General features: G+C 41.1%; 1 protein-coding gene across 4 annotated transcripts in view; it reads left to right on the forward strand.

Moving 5' to 3' along the window:
• The window catches only part of PNPLA8 (patatin like phospholipase domain containing 8), a 67,798-nt gene that overhangs the window by 20,113 nt on the left and 27,071 nt on the right, over positions 1 to 20,614 (forward strand). For 3 of the 4 annotated variants that reach the window (XM_058191831.1, XM_058191829.1, XM_058191830.1), the window contains one exon: positions 14,653 to 14,847. The exons of the other annotated variant lie outside the window; for it this stretch is intronic. In XM_058191831.1, coding sequence (XP_058047814.1) covers positions 14,653 to 14,847 — 195 coding nt within the window. The remainder of the gene's footprint in view (positions 1 to 14,652; positions 14,848 to 20,614) is intronic. 4 annotated transcript variants of the gene reach the window in all.

Consider the following 20,614-nt stretch of genomic DNA (forward strand, 5'->3'; position numbering starts at 1 on the left):
AAGAAGTTCTCCATGAAGGGAGAATTCCCCCTCCTAATTGTATCTGATTAAATAATTCCTTAAGTGGACCTGACATTTCATCCTGTAAATTCCTATAATAACTTGCTGTAAGCCCATCCGTACCAGGAGTTTTCCCCATTTTTAATTGTCTAATTACCAAAATAATTTCTTCAGAAGTTATAGGCCGATTTAATTCTTCCCTTTGTTCTAAAGTTAAGCTTTTAACCTTAGAATCTTTCAAATAATTATCGATATCCATATTCAATATATTATCTTTAGTATATAAATGTGTATAGTATTCTAAGAAAGCTTTTTTAATTTTATCCTGTTGATATCTCTCTTTACCTTTATATTCTATTTTTTCTATAGTATGTTGTTTTCGTTTTTTCCTTAAACCACCTACCAGGTCTGTTTGCATTACAAAAAGTATTATGTTTGACATATTGTATATTTGTTGCCACCTGGTCAGCCATTATCATATTAAATTGACTCTGTAATAACTTTATTGCATCTTTAAGTTTTTGATCATGTGGATTATGTATTAATAATTGTTGTTTCTTATAAATTTCCTCTTCAGATACCTACGCTGTCTTTCTTGCTTTTTTCTCTGTCTATTGTTAATACACCTCTCATAAAAGCTTTTCTGGCATCCCAAACCATTTCTATTGATGTTTCCTTATTCAAATTATAATCAAAAAAGTCTTTCATCTGCTTTTTATATTGATTTACATTATCCTGATATCTAAACAAATTTTCATTTAATCTCCATGTTCTTCTGCCTTCTTTTTCATACTGCAATTCCATCCAAACTGGGCTATGATCAGATAAACATCTTGAAAATATCTTAATTTTCTTTACCCTAGAAAGCAAATCATTAGAAGTTAATATAAAATCAATACGTGAAAAAGATTGATGCCTATCAGAGAAAAAGTATAGTCTCTTTCCTCCAAGTTCCGCAACCTCCATACATCTCTCAACTCAAAATCTTCTGCCATCTCAAAAAAGGATTTAGGGAGCTTTGCATGTGCAGGTATCTTTTTACAATAAATTTTCTTGTCCTTTTGTGTATCAATTACTCCATTCCAATCTCCTAATATAATATACAATCTATAATCCCATAGAATCAACTTATCATACAACATTATGTAGTATTTTTCTTGTTGCTGATTAGGTGCATATATACCCAGCAGAAGAATCTTTTTTGTTTTTAATGTTTGTTTGTTTATTTATTTACTTACTTATTTATTTATTTATTTATTTATTTATTTATTTATTTATTTATTTATTTACCACCCTTCTCCCGAAGGACTCAGGGCGGTTTACAGCCAAATAAAAACAAATATCACAAAAATTAAGAAACATTTTAAGAAGCAAATTCGATCAGGCCAAAACAGACTAAAACTATAGTAAAACCCCCATTACAACTACATTAAGCTAGCCCTGCGCGATGAAACAAAAAAGTCTTTAGCTTGTGTCGAAAGGTCCGGAGATCAGGGAGTTGACATATCCCCAGAGGCAGCTCATTCCAGAGGGCAGGAGCCCCCGCAGAGAAGGCCTTCCCCCTGGGGGTCACCAGTTGACATTGTTTGATTGACGGCACCCGGAGGAGACCTTCCTTATGGGAGCGCACAGGTCGATGGGAGGCTATTGGAAGCAGCAGGCAGTCCTGTAGATAACCCGGTCCTATGCCATGGAGCGCTTTAAAGGTGGAAACCAACACCTTGAATTGCACCCGGAAGACCACCGGAAGCCAGTGCAGCTTGCGCAGGAGAGGTGTTACCTCGAGTTACTCCCTCTATTATCTGCGCAGCCGCATTCTGGACCAGTTAGACTCTCTGGGTGCTTTTCAAGGGGAGCCCCATGTAGAGAGTGTTACAGTAGTCCAGGCGGGAAGTGACGAGGGCGTGAGTGACCGTGCATAGGGAATCCCGGTCTAGGAAGGGACGCAATTGGCGTATCAGGCGAACCTGATAAATAGCTCCCCTGGCGACGGCCGTCATATGCTCTTCTAAAGACAGCCGTACATCCAGGAGGACGCATAGATTGCGCACCCTCTCCATGGGTGCCAATGACTCGCCCCCAACAGTCAGCGATGGAGTCAGCTGGCTGTACCGGGGTGCCGGCATCCACAGCCACTCAGTCTTGGAAGGATTGAGTCGAAGCCTGTTTTTCCCCATCCAGACCCGCACAGCCTCCGGACACCGGGACATCACTTCCACGGCCTCGTTGGGGTGGTTAGCGGTGGAAATGTACAGATGGGTATCATCAGCATACAGATGGCATCGCACCCCAAAACCACGGATGATCTCACCTAGCGGCTTCATGTAGATGTTGAACAGAAGAGGCGAGAGAACCGACCCCTGTGGCACCCCACACATGAGGCGCCTCACGGCCGATCTCTGCCCTCCTGCCAACACCGTCTGCGACCGGTCAGAAAGATAGGAGGAGAACCACTGGAAAACGGTGCCCCTCACTCCTAACCCCTCAAGCCATCGCAGCAAGGTACCATGGTCGATGGTATCAAAAGCTGCTGAGAGATCTAATAGGGCCAGGGCAGAGGAACAACCCCTGTCCCGAGCCCTCCAGAGATCATCTACCAATGCGACCAATGCCATCTCCGTGCTGTACCCAGGCCAGAAGCCGGATTGGGACGGGTCAAGATAGACAGTTTCATCCAGGTACCGGGGGAACTGTCGCGCCACCACACTCTCAACAACCTTCACCACAAAATGAAGGTTGGAGACGGGACGATAGTTCGCTAAAGCAGCTGGATCCATGGAGGGCTTCTTGAGGAGGGGCCTCACCACCGCCTCTTTCAAGGCGGTAGGGAAGACACCCTCCATTAAGGAAGCGTTGACAATTCCCTGGAGCCAGCCTCGTGTAACCTCCCGGGTGGCCAGTACCAGCCAGGAGGGACACGGGTCCAATAAACATGTGGTCGCATTCAGCCTCCCCAGTATCCTGTCCATGTCCTCGGGAGCCACAGTATCAAACTCTTCCCAGATAACATCCTCAAGACCTACCTCCGTCATCCCGCCCGAATCTACCCAATCCGAGTCCAGACCATCCCAAATCTGAGAGATTTTATCGTGCAGATATTGTCCAAAATCCTCAGCACGCCCTTGCAAGGGGTCCTCTCGTGCTCCCTGGTAGAGGCGGGAGCGGGTCACCCTAAACTGGTGAATGTAAGTTCAATAGCAATATATCTTCTATGTCTTCCATGAATATCTTCCGTCTTCCATGTGTTCCATATCTTCCATGAATATCTGCCTCTATTAACTTAGCTGGTATATCCTTTCTTAAATATACCACTATGCCATTTTTCTTATCCAAAGCTGAAGCAACAAAATGTTTACCTAATTTTGAATTTATCAAATATTTTTGATCTGATAATTTAATATGTGTTTCTTGTAAGCAAATCACATCATTTCTAAATTGTTTCAAATAATGAAATATTTTTCTTCTTTTCTGAGCTGAATTCAAACCATTGACATTCCAAGTCAGAATTTTATTTGCCATTACCGGCCTCCTGAAGCTTTTGAGCAATCAGCTGAAGATCATCCTCCCGTATCTTCGGCCTTGCCTCTCCCACCACTTCTGTCGCAGAATCCTGACTTTTGCTTTGAATTTGTTGCTCCTTTTCTTTACACTTAAGGGCTCCCCTCGTCAGTCTTTGTTCTTGTGGTTGTTCCTCAGATGATAACATCACTGGGTCACCTCCATTTCCACACTCATTTGACTCTCTTGAATTCTTTTTTCTATTACTTCTATTTCAACTTTCAACATAGTAGAAAGAAAATCTTTGGCCTTAAGCACAGTATCAATACGATAACTTCTTCCTTGATAATACACTGTGAGACCAACTGGAACTTTCCATCTAAATTGAATCTGGTACTTTTTAAGTTCTTGTGTAAAAACTATAAAGTCTTTCCTGTCCCTTAGCATCTTGGGAGGAATCTCTTTCAAAACCTTTAACTCCTGTTCTCCTATTTTCAGGTTTTTCTGATATGCAACTTACAAAATCTGGTTTCTCATTGTTCTTTTCACAAAGTAAACCATAATGTCTCTAGGGAGTTTATTCTGCCTAGCAATCCAGGAATTAACTCTGTATATTTTATCAATTTGATAAGCAACCTCTTGTGGATCAAATTCAATAAATTCAGTCAAGGCTTCTGATAAAAAAAATTTTAAATCTTCACCTTTTTCCTCTTGTAAACCCCTAATTCTCAATGCTCCTTCCATCATCCTATACTGCATCACCACCACTTGATCTTCATTTTTGTCCAATTTTATTTGCATTCCTCCCATTTTATTTTCTAATTGCTGGTTTGACTGGGCAATTTCTTGCATCTCCTCCTCCAATCCCTCCAGTCTTTTTGCCAAACCTTGAAAAGCCATTGAAATATCTTCTCTTATTTATTTATTTATTTATTTTATTATTCACATTTTTATACCGCCCTTCTCCGAAGACTCAGGGCGGTGTACAGCATAGATAAAACACATCTACAAAAAATTTAAAATACAATATATAATTAAAAATCTAATTCCATAAGCTGAATATTTAAAATACGTGGATAAAATTATAGAATAGAATAACCCCATTAAAAAACCCCACTAAAAACCCTCGATTAAAATTTATCATTAGCCAGCCCTGCTTGATGAAAAAAGAAAGTCTTAAGCTCGCGCTTAAAGGTCCGAAGATCAGGGAGTAGGTGTAGCCCCATGGGTAGTTCATTCCACAGGGCAGGAGCCCCCATAGAGAACGCTCTTCCCCTGGGGGCCGCCAGCCGACATTGTTTGGCCGACGGCACCCTAAGAAGGCCCTCCCTGTGAGAGCGCACCGGTCGATGGGAGGCTACTGATGGCAGCAGGTGGTCTCGTAAATATCCCGGTCCCATGCCATGAAGCGCTTTAAAGGTGATGACTAAAACCTTGAATCGCACCCGGAAGACCACCAGCAACCAATGCAGCCTGTGCAGGAGAGATGTTACATGGGAGCTACGAGACACTCCCTCTATCCCCCACCCAGCCGCATTTTGCACCAGTTGGAGCCTCCTGGTGCTCTTCAAGGGGAGCCCCATGTAGAGAGCATTGCAGTAATCCAGGCGGGAAGTAACAAGGGCATGAGTGACTGTGCATAGAGAGTCCCGATCCAGGAAGGGGCGCAACTGGCGAATCAGGCGGACCTGATAAAAAGCTCCCCTGGCGACGGCCGTCAAATGATCTTCTAAAGACAGCCATACATCCAGGAGAATGCCTAAGTTGCGCACCGATTCCCTGGGGGCCAACGATTCACCCCCCACAGTCAGTGATGGAATTAGCTGACTGTGCCGGGATGCTGGTATCCACAGCCACTCCGTCTTGGATGGGTTGAGTCGAAGTCTGTTTGTCCCCATCCAGACCCGAACGGCTTCAAGACACCGGGATTTTTAGGCAAATTATAATAAGTTTTTTAATCTTGCATTTTATAGAATATTGTCTTGTCTGTTTTTTATTTGCCTGTACACCGCCCTGAGTCCTTCGGGAGAAGGGCGGTATAAAAATCAAATAAATGAAATGAAATGAAATATCATATCAACGGCTTCGTTGGGGTGGTTCGGGGTGGAGATGTACAGCTGAGTGTCATCAGCGTTCAGTTGATTTTTTTATTATTCTCTTTCATTTCATTTCTTCTCTTCTCATTATTTTCCATCTACTCCTTAAACCTATCTTCAAACACTTTCCCTTGTTCTTTAAGCATATCTCCCAAAGTTACTTCAGATCCCTTCTGCCAGCAGTCTTAGGTGGTTTTGTAGTCATTTCAGTTTTTAAAAGTCACGAAATTTAAGTTTTAAACTTTTGTTTTCCCCTTTAAGTATAGGAGAGCTCAATTCGTGGCAATCCACAAATAACGTTTCTTATTTACACAGCCAGCTTCCACTTTCACTTCACTTCACTTTCACTTCCTCTCATTTTAAACAGACAGTTAAGGCAAAAAAAAAAAATTTCCCACTTTTTAAAGGGTAGAAGTCAGGAAGTCAAAAATACTTGCGATCCAATAATTATTCACTCGCGTTTATTCCATCTGCATGTAGAAATCCATAGAAAAAATCGATTGGGCAGAGATGGACACTTTCTTCTTTTCCTGCTTCTGCAGGAGCGCGCTGAAGTTCGGAGCTCGGCAGGGTTTCAGTGGGACTCAACCCTCCGGGGCTCTGCTTAACAAAGCCAAGCCCCTGAGGAGATCTATCACTCTCCCGCCGCTCTATCCTCTCCCTTTCTCCCAGGGAGAGAAGTTGAAGCTGGCGAACAGCTGATTTGCGCTGTTTTGCCGGCTTTTACGAGATTTCAGCACAGAGCACCTTGATTAGGCGCCCAGCGAGGAAAGTGGCACCAACGGAAGTCTAGTTGGAACTTTTTTGAATTCCTGTCAGCTGCTGCCACCAAACTTTTAAAGTAAAGGATTATGATAACTGTTGCACAACATAGCATCTAATGAACTATTCCTATTTTAATAATTTAAGGAGTACACACACAGATGTACACACATATATACAAATAGATACATGCATACACATGCACATACAGTACATACACCCCTTTATAGTTTATAAATGTGGGACTGTGACAGAAAAAATTGCATATATGATGCTTCTTTTTTTCTCCCCCCCCCCATTGTTTCTGCATGTTTTGTGATATATATATACATTGGGAAGCAGAGAGTAAGCTACATGTGGTCTATTTTGGATCATATGAACCAGGAGTAGTGAGTTTACAATGGAACAATCAGATGCCTCTCCTATAGAATCCATTAAGAAAGTTTTTCTCAGCATTTTTTCTCAATAAACTCCAGCCAGTTCCAGGATATTTTCAAACTGTTGCTTTTTTAAACTAGCTTCTCCTACTCTAAAATTTTTGGCCATATTTTATTATGTTTGTAGAGACTTATAAGTGTCTTTGAAAACTGTGTAAAATCGAGTCACTATACTTATTTTTTTAACATTGTTAGATTGACAGAATAATAATTCAACCCATGTTAACAATTATTTTTAACACAGTGAAGTTTAGTGTGCTTTCTTTCATTAATTTTCTAAAAGTATTGGCTATCTCAACACACTCAAAACTATGCACTGCTGATATCTCACAAGAAAAAATATTTCATCATATTTCAGCTTCACATATGTATTTGATTTTAATCCCCAGCTTTTTACCCCAAGGTCGTTAAAACTGCTTAGAAGATACAAGAGACTTTTTGTATTTGTTAACTTAATTGATTGAATAGCATTTTGCATTTTGTGATTGGGCATGTGGAAAAACTAGAGAGGTAGAGAAAATGTCACTGACAAAGGAAAGTCTGTGCTCTAGGAAATATATAAAAATGTTTGTTTGGTGACTTACTAGGAGTAATAATTCACTGCAGAATTGGTCAATTTGTATCCATCACTGTACAGAAGCCTTGAAGACCCAGTGCTTATTGTTTTATTCTGGGGAACAATAATACATTCCTTTCTAATTTATAATCTCTGAAACATGATAAAGATTTTGTTCACTTTCATTTTATGTACAACTTTATTTTTTCTTACAAAAACTACTTTATACTAATGGAGGGCTAGGACAGAACTTCCTTCAGAAATAGTAACAATTAGCATGCTTTGAGGCTGTGTGTGGTGTGACTGTCATTGTGTTAAAATAGGAAGATTTGTTTTGTTTTCAGTAATAACATAATTTCCCAGTCTGTTATATTCAACTATATCAAAAATACTTACAATGTGAATGTCAAAACTGAGCAAATTACATGACTTCGAATGACAAAGGCTGAACAAATGATGGAATGAGGGGCAGAGGGCTCATTTTATTTCTTCTTCAAATATGAACTCGAAACCATATCCGGTAATGCCTTCAGACATAACTCTGCCTAGAAAAAAAAATTTTTTTTAAAGTAAAGGTTTCCCCTGACCAGTGGTGTACAACTCAGTGAGGCAGTTCTCATCTCCATTTCTTAGCCGAGGGAGCCGTCATTGTTCAAAAACACTTCTGTGGTCATGCCGAGGTACACAGAACACTTCCCATGGAAGTGGTACTGTCAGGTGTGCTTCCGTTCAAAACTCAAGAAAGAAAAACCCCAACTCCATGTTTTCAGAGAAAGGTACTTTTTCTGAACATGAACTGATAGCAATTAAAAGAAAGCAAGATCTGAGGCAGTAGGCATGAAAATTACATACTGGAAATATTCCCATATCCCTCCCCCCAAGGACCCTGGCTGAATGTCCAATCCCAAGCTCCCCAAGGTGTCATGTGAGGTACATCTTCAGATGGCATGCCAGAACGGTTGACCTTGACTATCAACAAGTCCATTCAGCTGCACAGAAGATGGATGAAAATATTCTTTCCTTTTCGTCCCTTTCACGAGACATCTCCATCAGCTTGCTTCCCCCCCATACCTACACATCCCCACCCCCGTTACTATGGCATCCAATAGCAAGCAAGCATCATAAAGGCTGACATTCGGCCCTCCTCCAGAAGAGACTTTAGTCCTAGGAAACAAAACAAAATAAAATGGGCAGGGTAAATACCTCCCAAATGTATAAAAACACAGAAAATACATATACAATAATACAATCAAGGCTTATCAGGGTATTTGGAGTGGAATAACTCTAAAAGTTTTGGAGCTCTGACATATCGCTAATTCACCCATTCAGATTGAGAGGAAGGGAAATGTTTCCAAGCCACCAAATACTGTACTTTCCCCCTATGTTTTCTAGAACCAAGGATCTCTTGGACCTTGAAATGCTGCTCTCTTCAATGAGGAGGGGAACTGGAGGGGGGCTTTGGTCTGGGTGAATCAAGGTATGTTCAGGTTTCAATAAACTAACATGAAACACTGGGCAGATGCTCCAGAGGGTTTTGGGTAACTAACTGTACTGTGACCGGGTTTACAACTCGTACAATAGGAAAAGGGCCTACATATTTAGCCCCAAGTTTTTTTGACTTTTGGGTAGTTTGTAGGTACTTAGTGGAGAGGAAAACCCTATCCCCCACTTGGTAGTCCTTTGATATAGCTCTTTTCTTATCAGCCTGTTTCTTATGAGCTCGGTGAGCTTCGTCTAACACCTTACAAGTTACAGGCCAAGTAATCTGAAGCTGCTCAATCCAGTCCTCCAAGGAAGGGATTTGAGGTTTTTCCTGCAGTAGTTCTGGGCTGACACAAAGTTCTGACCAGACACCACCTTGACTGCGGTAAAACCAGTACTACTACTATAAGCGACCTCTGCAAACGGTAGTAAGTCTGCCCAATTATCTTGCTGATAATTTACATAACACCTGAGATATTGTTCTAGTATTGAGTTAGTTCTTTCACAAGCCCCATTCGTCTGAGGATGGTGGGAGGAGCTTAGCCCTTGGGCAGAGCTTAATAACCGCAGGAACTCCCTTCAGAAGTGGGAGGTGAACTGAACCCCTCTGTTCGAAATTATTCGTTCAGGAACACTGTGTAACCTATACACATGTTGAATGAACAGTTTAGCCAACATCTTTGATTAGGGAATCTTGGGACATGGTACAAAGTGCACCTGTTTGGAGAACAAATCTGTAAACATCTAAATGACTGTATTTCCACCATTTTCAGGTAGTTCAACAATAAAATCTATGGATATCTCCTTCCAAGGAGCTTCAGGTCTGGCAACATTCTGGAGTAACCGAAGTGGCTTCCCAGGTGGCTTCCCAGGTGGCCTCTTTGTAGAAGCACATACAAGGCAGCTAGCAACTTATGCTTCTATGTCCTTCTTTAGGGAGGGCCACCAGAACTATCGTTTAACTAAGTGTAATGTCTTCATGAATACAAAATGCCCAGCGGCTTCTGCATCGTGGCATAGTTGTAACACTGCTCCCCTCAGGCTGGCGGGGATGTACAACTTAGCCCCAACACATGCAAGACCATCACAAAGAGTACATTCGTTGGAATGGGGTATGAACTAATCATCAGTTTTTAGTGCTTCCTTTAACTGCTCGCTTAAGTCAGTGGAAAGGTTCAGGTCCCTTTTCACCTGGGCTCCAGTGATAACAGGAGCAGCCAGCTGCTTCGAGTGAATAACTGGGCGGATTACTTCCAGCTGTGTGCTATTGTATTGAGGCAATCTCGAGAGAGAATCTGCCATAAAGTTCTTTCCCCAGGGAGATAGCGCAGAGAGAAATTAAAGTGATTAAAATGTTGTGCCCAACGGACTTGTTTGAGTGACAACTTCCGGGGCATTTTTAGGCCTCTAGGTTCTTATGGTCTGTCCACACCTCAAAAGGGTGTTTCACCCCTTTGAGGAAATGCTTCCAGGTTAACAGGGCCCAGTAGACAGCAAAAGCCTCCTTCTCCCAGATTGCCCATCTCCTATTGGTTTCAGTTAATTTACGGGAGGTGTAGGCGCAGGATTGTGAAGTTCCATCAGCATTTGCTTGAACTAGCACTGCCCACACAGCCACATCACTGGCGTCGGCCTGGACTACGAAAGGGGCCTCCATGTTGGGGTGCTTAAGAACAGGCTCTGCTGCAAACAGTCATTTCAGTTTCTCAAAAGCAGCCTGGCACTCCACTTGAGTGACCAGCTAGGCTTTGGTTTGGCTTCTCCCTTTGTTTTTAGGAGGTTGGTAATTGGTAATGCAATTTTTGCAAACGAGGGAATGAATTGTTGATAAAAGTTGGCAAAACCTAAAAAGCTTTGCAGCTGCTTGCGAGTGCGTGGAGACGCCCACTCCAAGATCACCCGGACTTTCTCCGGATCTATTTCTATCCCCTCGTTCGATATGCGGTAACCCAAATAGTCAATCTTACTCTGATGAAACTTGTACTTTGACAATTTTGTGTACAGCTCAGCAGCCCTGAGTTTTTTCAGGACTGACCACACTATTTTCAAGTGTTTGTTCATGGTCTCAGTGTAAATAAGAGTGTCATCTAGGTGGACCGGGACCCCCTTGTAAAGATGTTCGTGTAGTACTTCATTAATCAATTGCATGAACACCGCCAGTGCCCCCTGTAGTCCAAGGGGGAGCACCCTAAACTGGAAACAATCCAGAGGGCAATTTAAGGCAGTTTCCCATTCATCCCGTTCCTTAATTCGAATTCTGTAGTAAGCCTCTCTCAAGTTCAGCTTAGTGAAAATCTTCCCCTTGGCCAGGTGATCTAACATGTCCTTCATAAGGGGCAGTGAGTAAACATTTTCTATGTAAATGGCGTTTAGATTTTTATAGTCGACACATAAACGAAGAGAGCCATCTTTTTTCTCCTGGAACAGTACCGGGGTGACCACTCATGGCCTAGCTGGTTGGATGAAGCCCCGTTTCAGGTTTTTATCAATAAAGTTTCGCAGCTCCTCCAGCTCACCAGGGGTCATGGAGTAGATCTTTGATTTAGGAAGCTTCACCCTTGGGAGGATTTCTATGCTGCAGTCCGTGGGCTGATGGGGTGGGAGCACTCTGATGCCCTCTCCCTGAATGCCTCCCTGAGGTTCCAATATTCCTTAGGAATTTTTTCCTCCCATTAATGTGCTCGGTCACTCCAACTGCCAGCTCCTTTGCAGCTTTGACCATGCAAAAGGGTTTTCTCCCTTCCTTCCAATGCTGGGTGGAGTGGATGTGCAACAAACCCTTCCTCCAATTCACATGAGGGTTCCATTTTCAGAGCCAGGGCAGTCCAAGCAAGAGGGGTGGTTCCATTCCAGGGGCTATGATAAAGCTCAAAGTCTCTCGGTGGTCTCCCATCCACATCTCAACTGGTTCAGTCACAAAGTGGGCTGGGCCCCCTCCAGCTACTGACCCATCCAACTGGCAAAATGCAATGGGCACTTTCATTGTCCTTTATCTCAGTCCCATTTTTTCCACCATCTCTGGGTTGATTATATACCTAGTACAACCAGAGTCCAAGAGGGGCTAGCATCTTCCCTGGGCACCAGATGATGGCACCCTTAGCTCCACCAGGATGGTCGTGATGCCTACATGCTGACTTACAGAGGGTCATCGTCGGTGTCGGTTTTGCTGTCCTCTGGGGTGGTTGGAGCTCCCAAGTCCTCCAGGCATGGGGGAACAAACTCAATGACTTCCACGCTCTTCAGGGCTGTTTCACAGCTCTTTGCTGGCAGCTTGTCGTCTTTCTTCCCTCCAGCAGGGATCGGCTTGGAGCCAAATCTGGAGAAACAATCAGCAGCTCAATGCCCCTCCTTCCCACATCTGAACCAATGTGTGGATCTGAGCTTGGAAGCTGGCCCCCCTCTGGCAACTCTAGGAGCCTTTTTCTGGAAAGAAGGGGAAGGCTTGATCCAGGTGCGGCCCCCATGGTAGCGATCTCTGCCCAGGTCAATTTCCACTTTTATTTATAATTTATTTATAATTACATTTTTATACTGCACCATCTCCTGAAGGACTCAGGGTGGTGTATAGCCAATATTAAAATACACATAACACTATGATATAAATATAATAAATAAACGCTATTTAAAAACAATTTAAAAACAAATATTTAGTGGCCGAATCACTAAAACGGCCGAAGACCGATTAAACACCCATTAAAATTTCGCTAAAATACATTCTTAGGCTAGTCCCGCTCGGTGAAATAATAAAGTCTTTAGTTTACGTTTGAAAGCCCGGAGGTCGGAGAGTTGGCGTAACCCTGGAGGTAACTCGTTCCATAGGGCTGGTGCCGCCACAGAGAAGGCCCTCCCCCTGGGGGCTGCCAACCTACATTGTTTGGTCGACGGCACCCTGAGGAGGCCCGCTCTGTGGGAGCGCACAGGTCGTTGGGAGGCAATCGGTGGCAGAAGGCAGTCTCGCAAATACCCCGGTCCTAAGCCATGGAGCGCTTTAAAGGTGGTAACCAGCACCTTGAATTGCACCCAGAAAGCTACCGGCAGCCAGTGCAGGCCGCGCAGGATGGGTGTTATATGGGAGCAACGTGGTGCCCCCTCTATCACCCGTGTGGCCGCATTCTGGACTAGCTGGAGCCTCCTGATGCTCTTCAAGGGGAGCCCCATGTAGAGAGCATTGCAATAGTCCAGGCGGGAAGTGACGAGGGCATGAGTGACCGTGCGTAAGGAGTCCCGATCAAGGAAGGGGCACAACTGGCGAATCAGGTGAACCTGATAAAATGCTCCCCTGGCGACGGCCATCAAGTGTTCTTCTAAGGACAGCTGATCGTCCAGGAGAACACCTAAGTTGCGCACCCTTCCCCTGGGGGTCAGTATTCCTCCCCCCCACAGTCAGCGATGGCGTAAGCTGACTGTACTGGGACGCCAGAACCCACAGCCACTAAGTCTTGGAAGGGTTGAGCTGGAGCCTGTTCCTCCCCATCCACACCCGCACGGCCTCAAGACACCGGCCCATCACCTCGACGGCTTCGTTGGCTGCCAGCACATACCAGTGCTGCAGGTCTCGGGGTGGGGGGCTCAGGAACAACAGTCTTCATAGACATCCTTATTGAGGCCATCCTTATAACATTCTATCAGGGCCTCCTGGGACTACCCCCTCATACGACACACCAGCTTGTGAAACTCCTGGGTGTATCCGGACACTGATCTCTGCCCCTGATGTATAGTTTTCATTCTGATTATAGCCTTTCGCTTAGCTAAGGGGTCATCAAACTGTATGCGGAGGGCCGTCATAAATTGGTCGTAATTCCTCAGCAAGGGAGAATCCTCATTAAGGAGACCCAACATCCACTCAGCTGCTGTGCCCCCCAGGGCCATGGTAATGCACCTCACGCGTGCCTCTTCTGATGTAAAATCCTTCCCATACCCTTGCATATGGTTCCACACTTGGGCTAGGAAGAACCCCAAAGCCTTGGGATTTCCTCTCTATTTTACTGATAGCTGAGGAACTTTTGGAAGTTGACACCTCCAGGGGACTAGCCCATCCCCATAGGGGGGCCTGGGCTGTGGCCGCCACTTGAGTTCCAGCAGCCTGCACTAGCCCTGGTCGAGCTTTAGGCATCTCTTCTGGCTATGCTGTGGTTTTTGCTTCCCCCCCCCCAGGTGTTCTTGTTGACCTTGACTATCAACAAGTCTGTTCAGCTGCACGGAAGACGATGAGAATATTCTTCCGTTTTCTTCCCCTTTGGTCACATCACAAGACATCTCCACCAGTTCGCTTCCCCCCCACAAAACCTATACATTCCCCCCCTCCCCCGTTACTATGGCAGCCAATAGTAAGCAGGCTGACAGGTACCTATTTATCTACTTGCATTTGTATGCTTTTGAACTGCTTGGGTGGCAAGAGCTGGGGCAAGAACAGTAGCTCACCCCATCATGTTATGCTTAGGTCCAATTGCCAATCTTCCAGTCAACAAGCCCAGTGCTTAACCATAAGGCCACCACATCTTTTGTGTGTGTGTGTGTGTGTGTGTGTGTGTGTGTGTGTATGTATGTGTGTGTGTGTATATATATATCTAAACAATAAATAAATATAATAATATAGATCCAATGGAAATATTTTAATCTATCTCCCATTTATTCTGTATATGTGTGTTGCTGTATATATGTGCTTGTGTGTATTTATAAATATACATATATAAGTATGAATATGAATGATGTAATCCTAGATTGATCTAAAATGTCAATAGCTGATTGTTGTAAGGCAGGGATAACAATAATTGGGTAAGCAGCTATAATTGGATAAAATTTAGTATTTTTTTTTAATTAGGTGGCTGCCATAAGCACTATTGTAAGCAGAGGAACACCACTGAAAGCCTTTGTATTTAGAAATTACAATCACTTCCCTGGAGTAAAGTCACACTATCTTGGTGGTTGCCATTATAAACTGTGGCAAGCTATCAGAGCATCATCTGCAGCACCAGGTTATTTCCAAGAATATGCACTGGGTAATGACCTTCATCAGGTTAGTTGTAATATTTTATTTTAAATGCTCAAAGTTCTTTGTAGAAGGATGAATAGAACTAATCATTTACGGATGCATACCTAATGTACTTAAATCATACATTTAATTAATGTTCAGTTAGACAATAAATTTAAACAGTATCTGGTAATGATATTACTTCATGTGATTGTTATATTTCACTCTCTGTTTACATGTACATACATATGGGCTCCTTGCCAAAAAGTTCACAAAACGTGAAGCATCTGTAATTCAAGCACTCTCATGAGTCTGAATGGCTTTAACCTGACAATGAAGGTATTAGTTGTACTGTGATCTGTGACAGTATTCTGCATGTTTCAAGATATGTTGACAAACTTTAATGGCAGAGAGTCTGCTGGGAGAGTTGTACACTGATGCTCATAATTGTTTCACTGTTTCACTGAATTCAAGAACCCTTTTATATGTAACTTTAAAAATACAAGAGCCCTTTTATATATAACATTAAAAATTTTCTTTGATTCTGACTCCTGCCTAATGAACCCATTTATTAAGTATAATATTTTTTTTAATGTGTGACACTGCTTGGAGTTCTAAATCTGTTTCACATGCTTTTAATTTGATTCAAGTAATGCCTGTGAGGAAAGAAAGTGAAAAACGATTTCTCAATCTGTCCCTTTTCTCCAACATGTAGCTGGAAGGGAAAGAAAAGCTTTTAAACAGATTTATTTATATCATTAACTATAATTGCAGAATGTGAGACAATATTCAGATGAAATAAAATGCCCTTATTTCATTATAGCATGTCAAAAATGAAGTAAATTTGAAGTCTGATATTTAGAACAGTGTATGTAATTCAGATGTCTGATTATGTATTCTAAGCTACATAACCAAACATATAGAGTCATGATGTATTCTATATGATGAATTCTTGGGAAGGGAGATACAGCCTTCCAGTTAAAAAAAATAAATATTTTTATAAACACAAATAGTTTTATATGCTTTTTACTTTTGCTGATTGACCAGCATCCCTGGAAGTTATTTGATTGAGAAAAAAATTGTTATAGCTATAGAAATTAATCCAAAGAATATTTCTTCTTAAACTCTGAGAGAATGATTATTGCAACCCCTGAATTATCTCAGCATTCCACAGTATGGATTAAAATACCACCCACTATGAGGCATGCATAATGATTAAGATATTTTATAGCCTGGGGGCTATTAAGGCAAGATAAAAGGGGCAAAGTTAGATCTACTTAAATTAATGTTAAATCAGTGTTTTCGGAAGGTACAGAATTACACTGAAAAATCCTATGTTGGGCAGATTTAATTTCAAGAGGAAAACTTGAGGAATGACATTTTACAGCTATATTAAAACTTGCCTGGTACTTTACCTCAATAACATTTTCAGAAGCACTAATTTCCCATTTTTTTAAATTTAAAAGGATTTTACTAAAACAATGGGGATAAGGCAACTTAAAATTTAGTAAAAGCTGTAGGTCCATTTTCCTTCTGTCCAAAAAACCTTTCTTGTGTGTGTCAGGGCACTGGATTTCTATATTTAAATAATACCATTTTTAACATTGCTTCTATAGCTGTGTTTCATAGTGATGATTGATGTGGTACTTGAAATAGAATACAGTAACAATAGTAAAACCTAGGCAAGAATTCAGAATAGGCCAGAGTGTTAAATTTAGAACGTAGCCAAAGATTGGACCAAGGTTTAACAGTTCAAATGCTTAAGCTGAATCAGAAGTGGTAGGTAGATATGATTTGTGATTTCTAGCATTCGTCATTTCACTTGAAGGCTTATTATATGAATGGGCCTATATTATACAAATAGGCCTATACATTTAGATGGTGTACAATCTTGTTTAAAGTACTGAGCTAGTCAGGCATACTAGCATACTAGCTTTAAAAAAACATTTCACTCACAGTCTTTTCTGTCACTTCTGTCACATATCCTTTTGATGTTTGATACTGGATCACTGATGGTCCTATGATCTTGGAGGTTCTACCAGAGAATTTGGCTTTCAGTCAAAGGAAGCAGACTTTCCCAACCACTAGGAGGCAGAACTATTAATTATTAAGATTCACTGCCTTGAGTCAAGAGTCATCATATTATCTTCATCTTCCAAAGATAAGCCATCTATGGAGTCATGATATGGTAGTCTGACCATAAGGATATTTAAATGATTTTGAAAGAAATAACATTACTTCTTTTTCAATAACATAACTAAATATTGTGAACTATTCGTAATTATCTCACTACATTAATTTTTGTATGGGAATATTTCATTAAATGAGTTTTATGGTATTAAACATATGAAATATAATTAAATTAAATCAATTAAATCTTAAATATTTATGTTTAGAAAGAGAGAACAAGTATAGATCATAACATTAAAACAGAAGATTTTTGACAAGACCCATGTTTAGTGTGATGGGGAAACTGCTGCTTCTAAAAATGGTGGAGAGATTCCAGTCAGTACTATTTTGATGTGTGCCATAGATGAATAGTCTATTGCTAGCAAAAAACAAATATATGAGTAGATTCTGTTTCCTTTGCATGTTTGCTTTGTATTATTAGATATCAAAATATTTCATGAATTTCATTAGCTAACAAATAATCACTTTGCAAATTGTAAGCCCTCTTTGTCAAATAGTAATTGGCTATTGTTTTGCAGGAAGGTAAATTTCTTTGTACATCAAGCCTATTTTAATTATTACCACCAATTGTACTAGAACTACACAGTAGCACAAGAAGGATGTGAAAAAGTCAATAATATAAAATTTTTGTTTTCCTTCTCTTAAATATTTACCTTATATTTATCAGGCAAAAATCCAATTTCTGGGAAATTAGCTATATTTAAAACCACTTGATGTGTAATATAAGAACATTATCTTTTTGAATTTAAAAATAGCCAAATTCCCTAAGAGAAAATATCCATTACAAATCTTTCTCCTTTGTAATATTCTTGTGCTAGTTTGGAGTTTGCACAAATACAATAAAGATAAACAACAGAGCAAGTCTGTGAAAATGAACTAGAAATGCAAAGCATGTCTGCACAGGCATTGAGGTGAAATGGTTGCTATGGAGCTAGCAAGCTCCAAGTATCAGAATTCATTTTGCTAAATCACATCTTTCAGTGCCGTGGTATTTAGTTCACATAACTTCACTGTTTAAAAAAAAAGCTGTGCTTGGGAAAAAATAGGAGAAATGCCACAAAAAGTATGACCACTGATATTTTAGATTATTGCTGGTAAAATATTTTATTTTTCAGCATTGCTGATTGAATATTTTAATTAATAACCAACTTTAATGAGAATGTCTACTTCTTGATACTAGTGGCCACATGTCATTTGTGGACAACAGTCACTTGTGCAATCATTTTAAAGTATAGAATGTAGAGATTATTTTAAAAGATGGCATGCAGAAGCCAAATCTGGGGAAAGATATGTGTCTGGGAATGAATCCCTCTAGACTAGGTCATTCCAAAGGTACTTTCATATAGTATATCTAGATATCTTATATTATACCTCCAGCTGCAAACTGCAAATCTCCTTTCTCCCATATTGTGGGAGATGATAAAAAATACAATCCCTTGTAAAGGAAATAAGATGTAATGTGTAGCCTGGCAATAATTTTCTTGGCAATGGGAGCATGTCTTATTTCATAGAAATTGAGGCATGATTGAAATGAGTTGATTATCTTTAATATCTATGTCTGTCAATCTGTTTATCATCTAAGACTCGCATTTATGTAGTAGAGAACATTATACCAAATTTCAGAAACATAGGTGAAGGGGATTTTTAAATTTAAAAAGAAAAGGTGATGATAAAGAACAATGATGCCTCTTTCTTAACATGGTGGAATTGATTGCCAGAATTTTGCTGGAAATATAATGGATACATTTGATGGAAATTTTCTATGACAAAAATCGATCACTAACCTAGATCATATAATTAATACAGTATAGCTCAGAAAAAACATTTATACAGCTGCACAAGATGTAAGATTGGGAAATAATGATTGTAGAATCTATGACATAACATAACATAATAACAGAGTTGGAAAGGACCTTGGAGATCTTCTAGTCCAACCCCCTGCCCAGGCAGGAAACCCTACACTATTTCAGACAAATGGCTATCCAACATTTTCTTTAAAACTTCCAGTGTTGGAGCATTCACAACTTCTGCAGGCAAGTTATTCCACTTATTGATTATTCTAACTGTCAGGAAATTTCTCTTTAGTTCTAAGTTGCTTCTCTCCTTGATTAGTTTCCACCCATTGCTTCTTGTTCTACCCTCAGGTGCTTTGGAGAATAGTTTGACTCTCTCTTCTTTGTGGCAACCCCCGAGATATTGGAACACTGTTATCATGTCTCCCCTAGTCCTTCTTTTCATTAAACTAGACATACCCAGTTCCTGCAACCGTTCTTCTGTTTTAGCCTCCAGTCCCCTAATCATCTTTGCTGCTCTTCTCTGCACTCTTTCTAGAGTCTCAACATCTTTTTTACATCGTGGCGACCAAAACTGAATGCAATATTCCAAGTGTGGCCTTACCACTTAAAGTGGTATTAACACTTCACGTGATCTTGATTCCATCCCTCTGTTTATGCAGCCCAGAACAATTTTGGCTTTTTTGGCAGCTGCTGCACACTGCTGGCTCATATTTATTTATTTATTTATTTATTTATTTATTTATTTATTTATTTATTTATTTATTTATTTATTTATTTATTTATTTATTTATTTATTTATTTATTTATTATTATTCAAATTTCTATACTGCCCTATCTCCCGAAGGACTCAGGGCGGTTTACAGCCTTATAAAACATAAAGTATAAAATAAATACATGTTAAAACAACATTTAAAAAACTTATTCCATTAGGCCAAATTTAAAACTATAGTTAAAAGTACAAAACCCCGTTTAAAATCAATTTTAAAATTAAACCCTAGGCCAGCCCTGCACAAATAAATAGATGTGTCTTAAGCTCGCGGTGGAAGATTCGAAGGTCTGGAAGTAGACGTAATCCTGGGGGGAGCTCGTTCCAGAGGGTGAGGGCCCCCACAGAGAAGGCCCTTCCCCTGGGTGTCGCCAGTCGGCACTGCCTTGCGGACGGCACCCTAAGGAGTCCTTCCCTTGAGATAGTAGGTAGGTGGGAGGTAGTAGGTAGGTGGGAGGTAGTCGGTGGCAGCAGGCGGTCCCGTAAATAACCTGGCCCTATGCCATGGAGCGCTTTGAAGATGGTAACCAAAACCTTGAAGCGCACCCGAAAGGCCACAGGTAGCCAGTGCAGTCTGCACAGGAGGGGTGTCACATGGGAGCCACGAGGGGCTCCCTCTATTACCCGCGCAGTTGCGTTCTGAACCAACTGAAGCCTCCGGATGCTCTTCAAGGGGAGCCCCATGTAGAGAGCATTGCAGTAATCCAAGCGAGATGTATCTAAATGGTTGTCCACTAGGACTCCAAGATCCCTCTCACAGTTACTACTATTGAGCAAGGTACCACATACACGGTACCTGTACATTTTTTTTTTGCCTAAATGTAGAACCTTACTTTTTTCACTGCTGAATTTCATTTTGTTAGATAGCGCCCAATGTTCAAGTTTGTCAAGATCCTTCTGTATCTTGAGCCTATCTTCTGGAGTGTTGGCTATTCCTGCCAGCTTGGTGTCATCTGCAAATTTGATGAGTTCCCCTAGTTTACCTATGAGGTAAACTAAACTCTGTCCTTGCTTTCACAATCCTCCCGCAACCTAAATGTTATTACTCTGGTAGTTTAAT

This window comes from Ahaetulla prasina, chromosome 7, assembly GCF_028640845.1.
Source record: "Ahaetulla prasina isolate Xishuangbanna chromosome 7, ASM2864084v1, whole genome shotgun sequence".
In the NCBI taxonomy this organism is placed as follows: domain Eukaryota; kingdom Metazoa; phylum Chordata; class Lepidosauria; order Squamata; family Colubridae; genus Ahaetulla; species Ahaetulla prasina.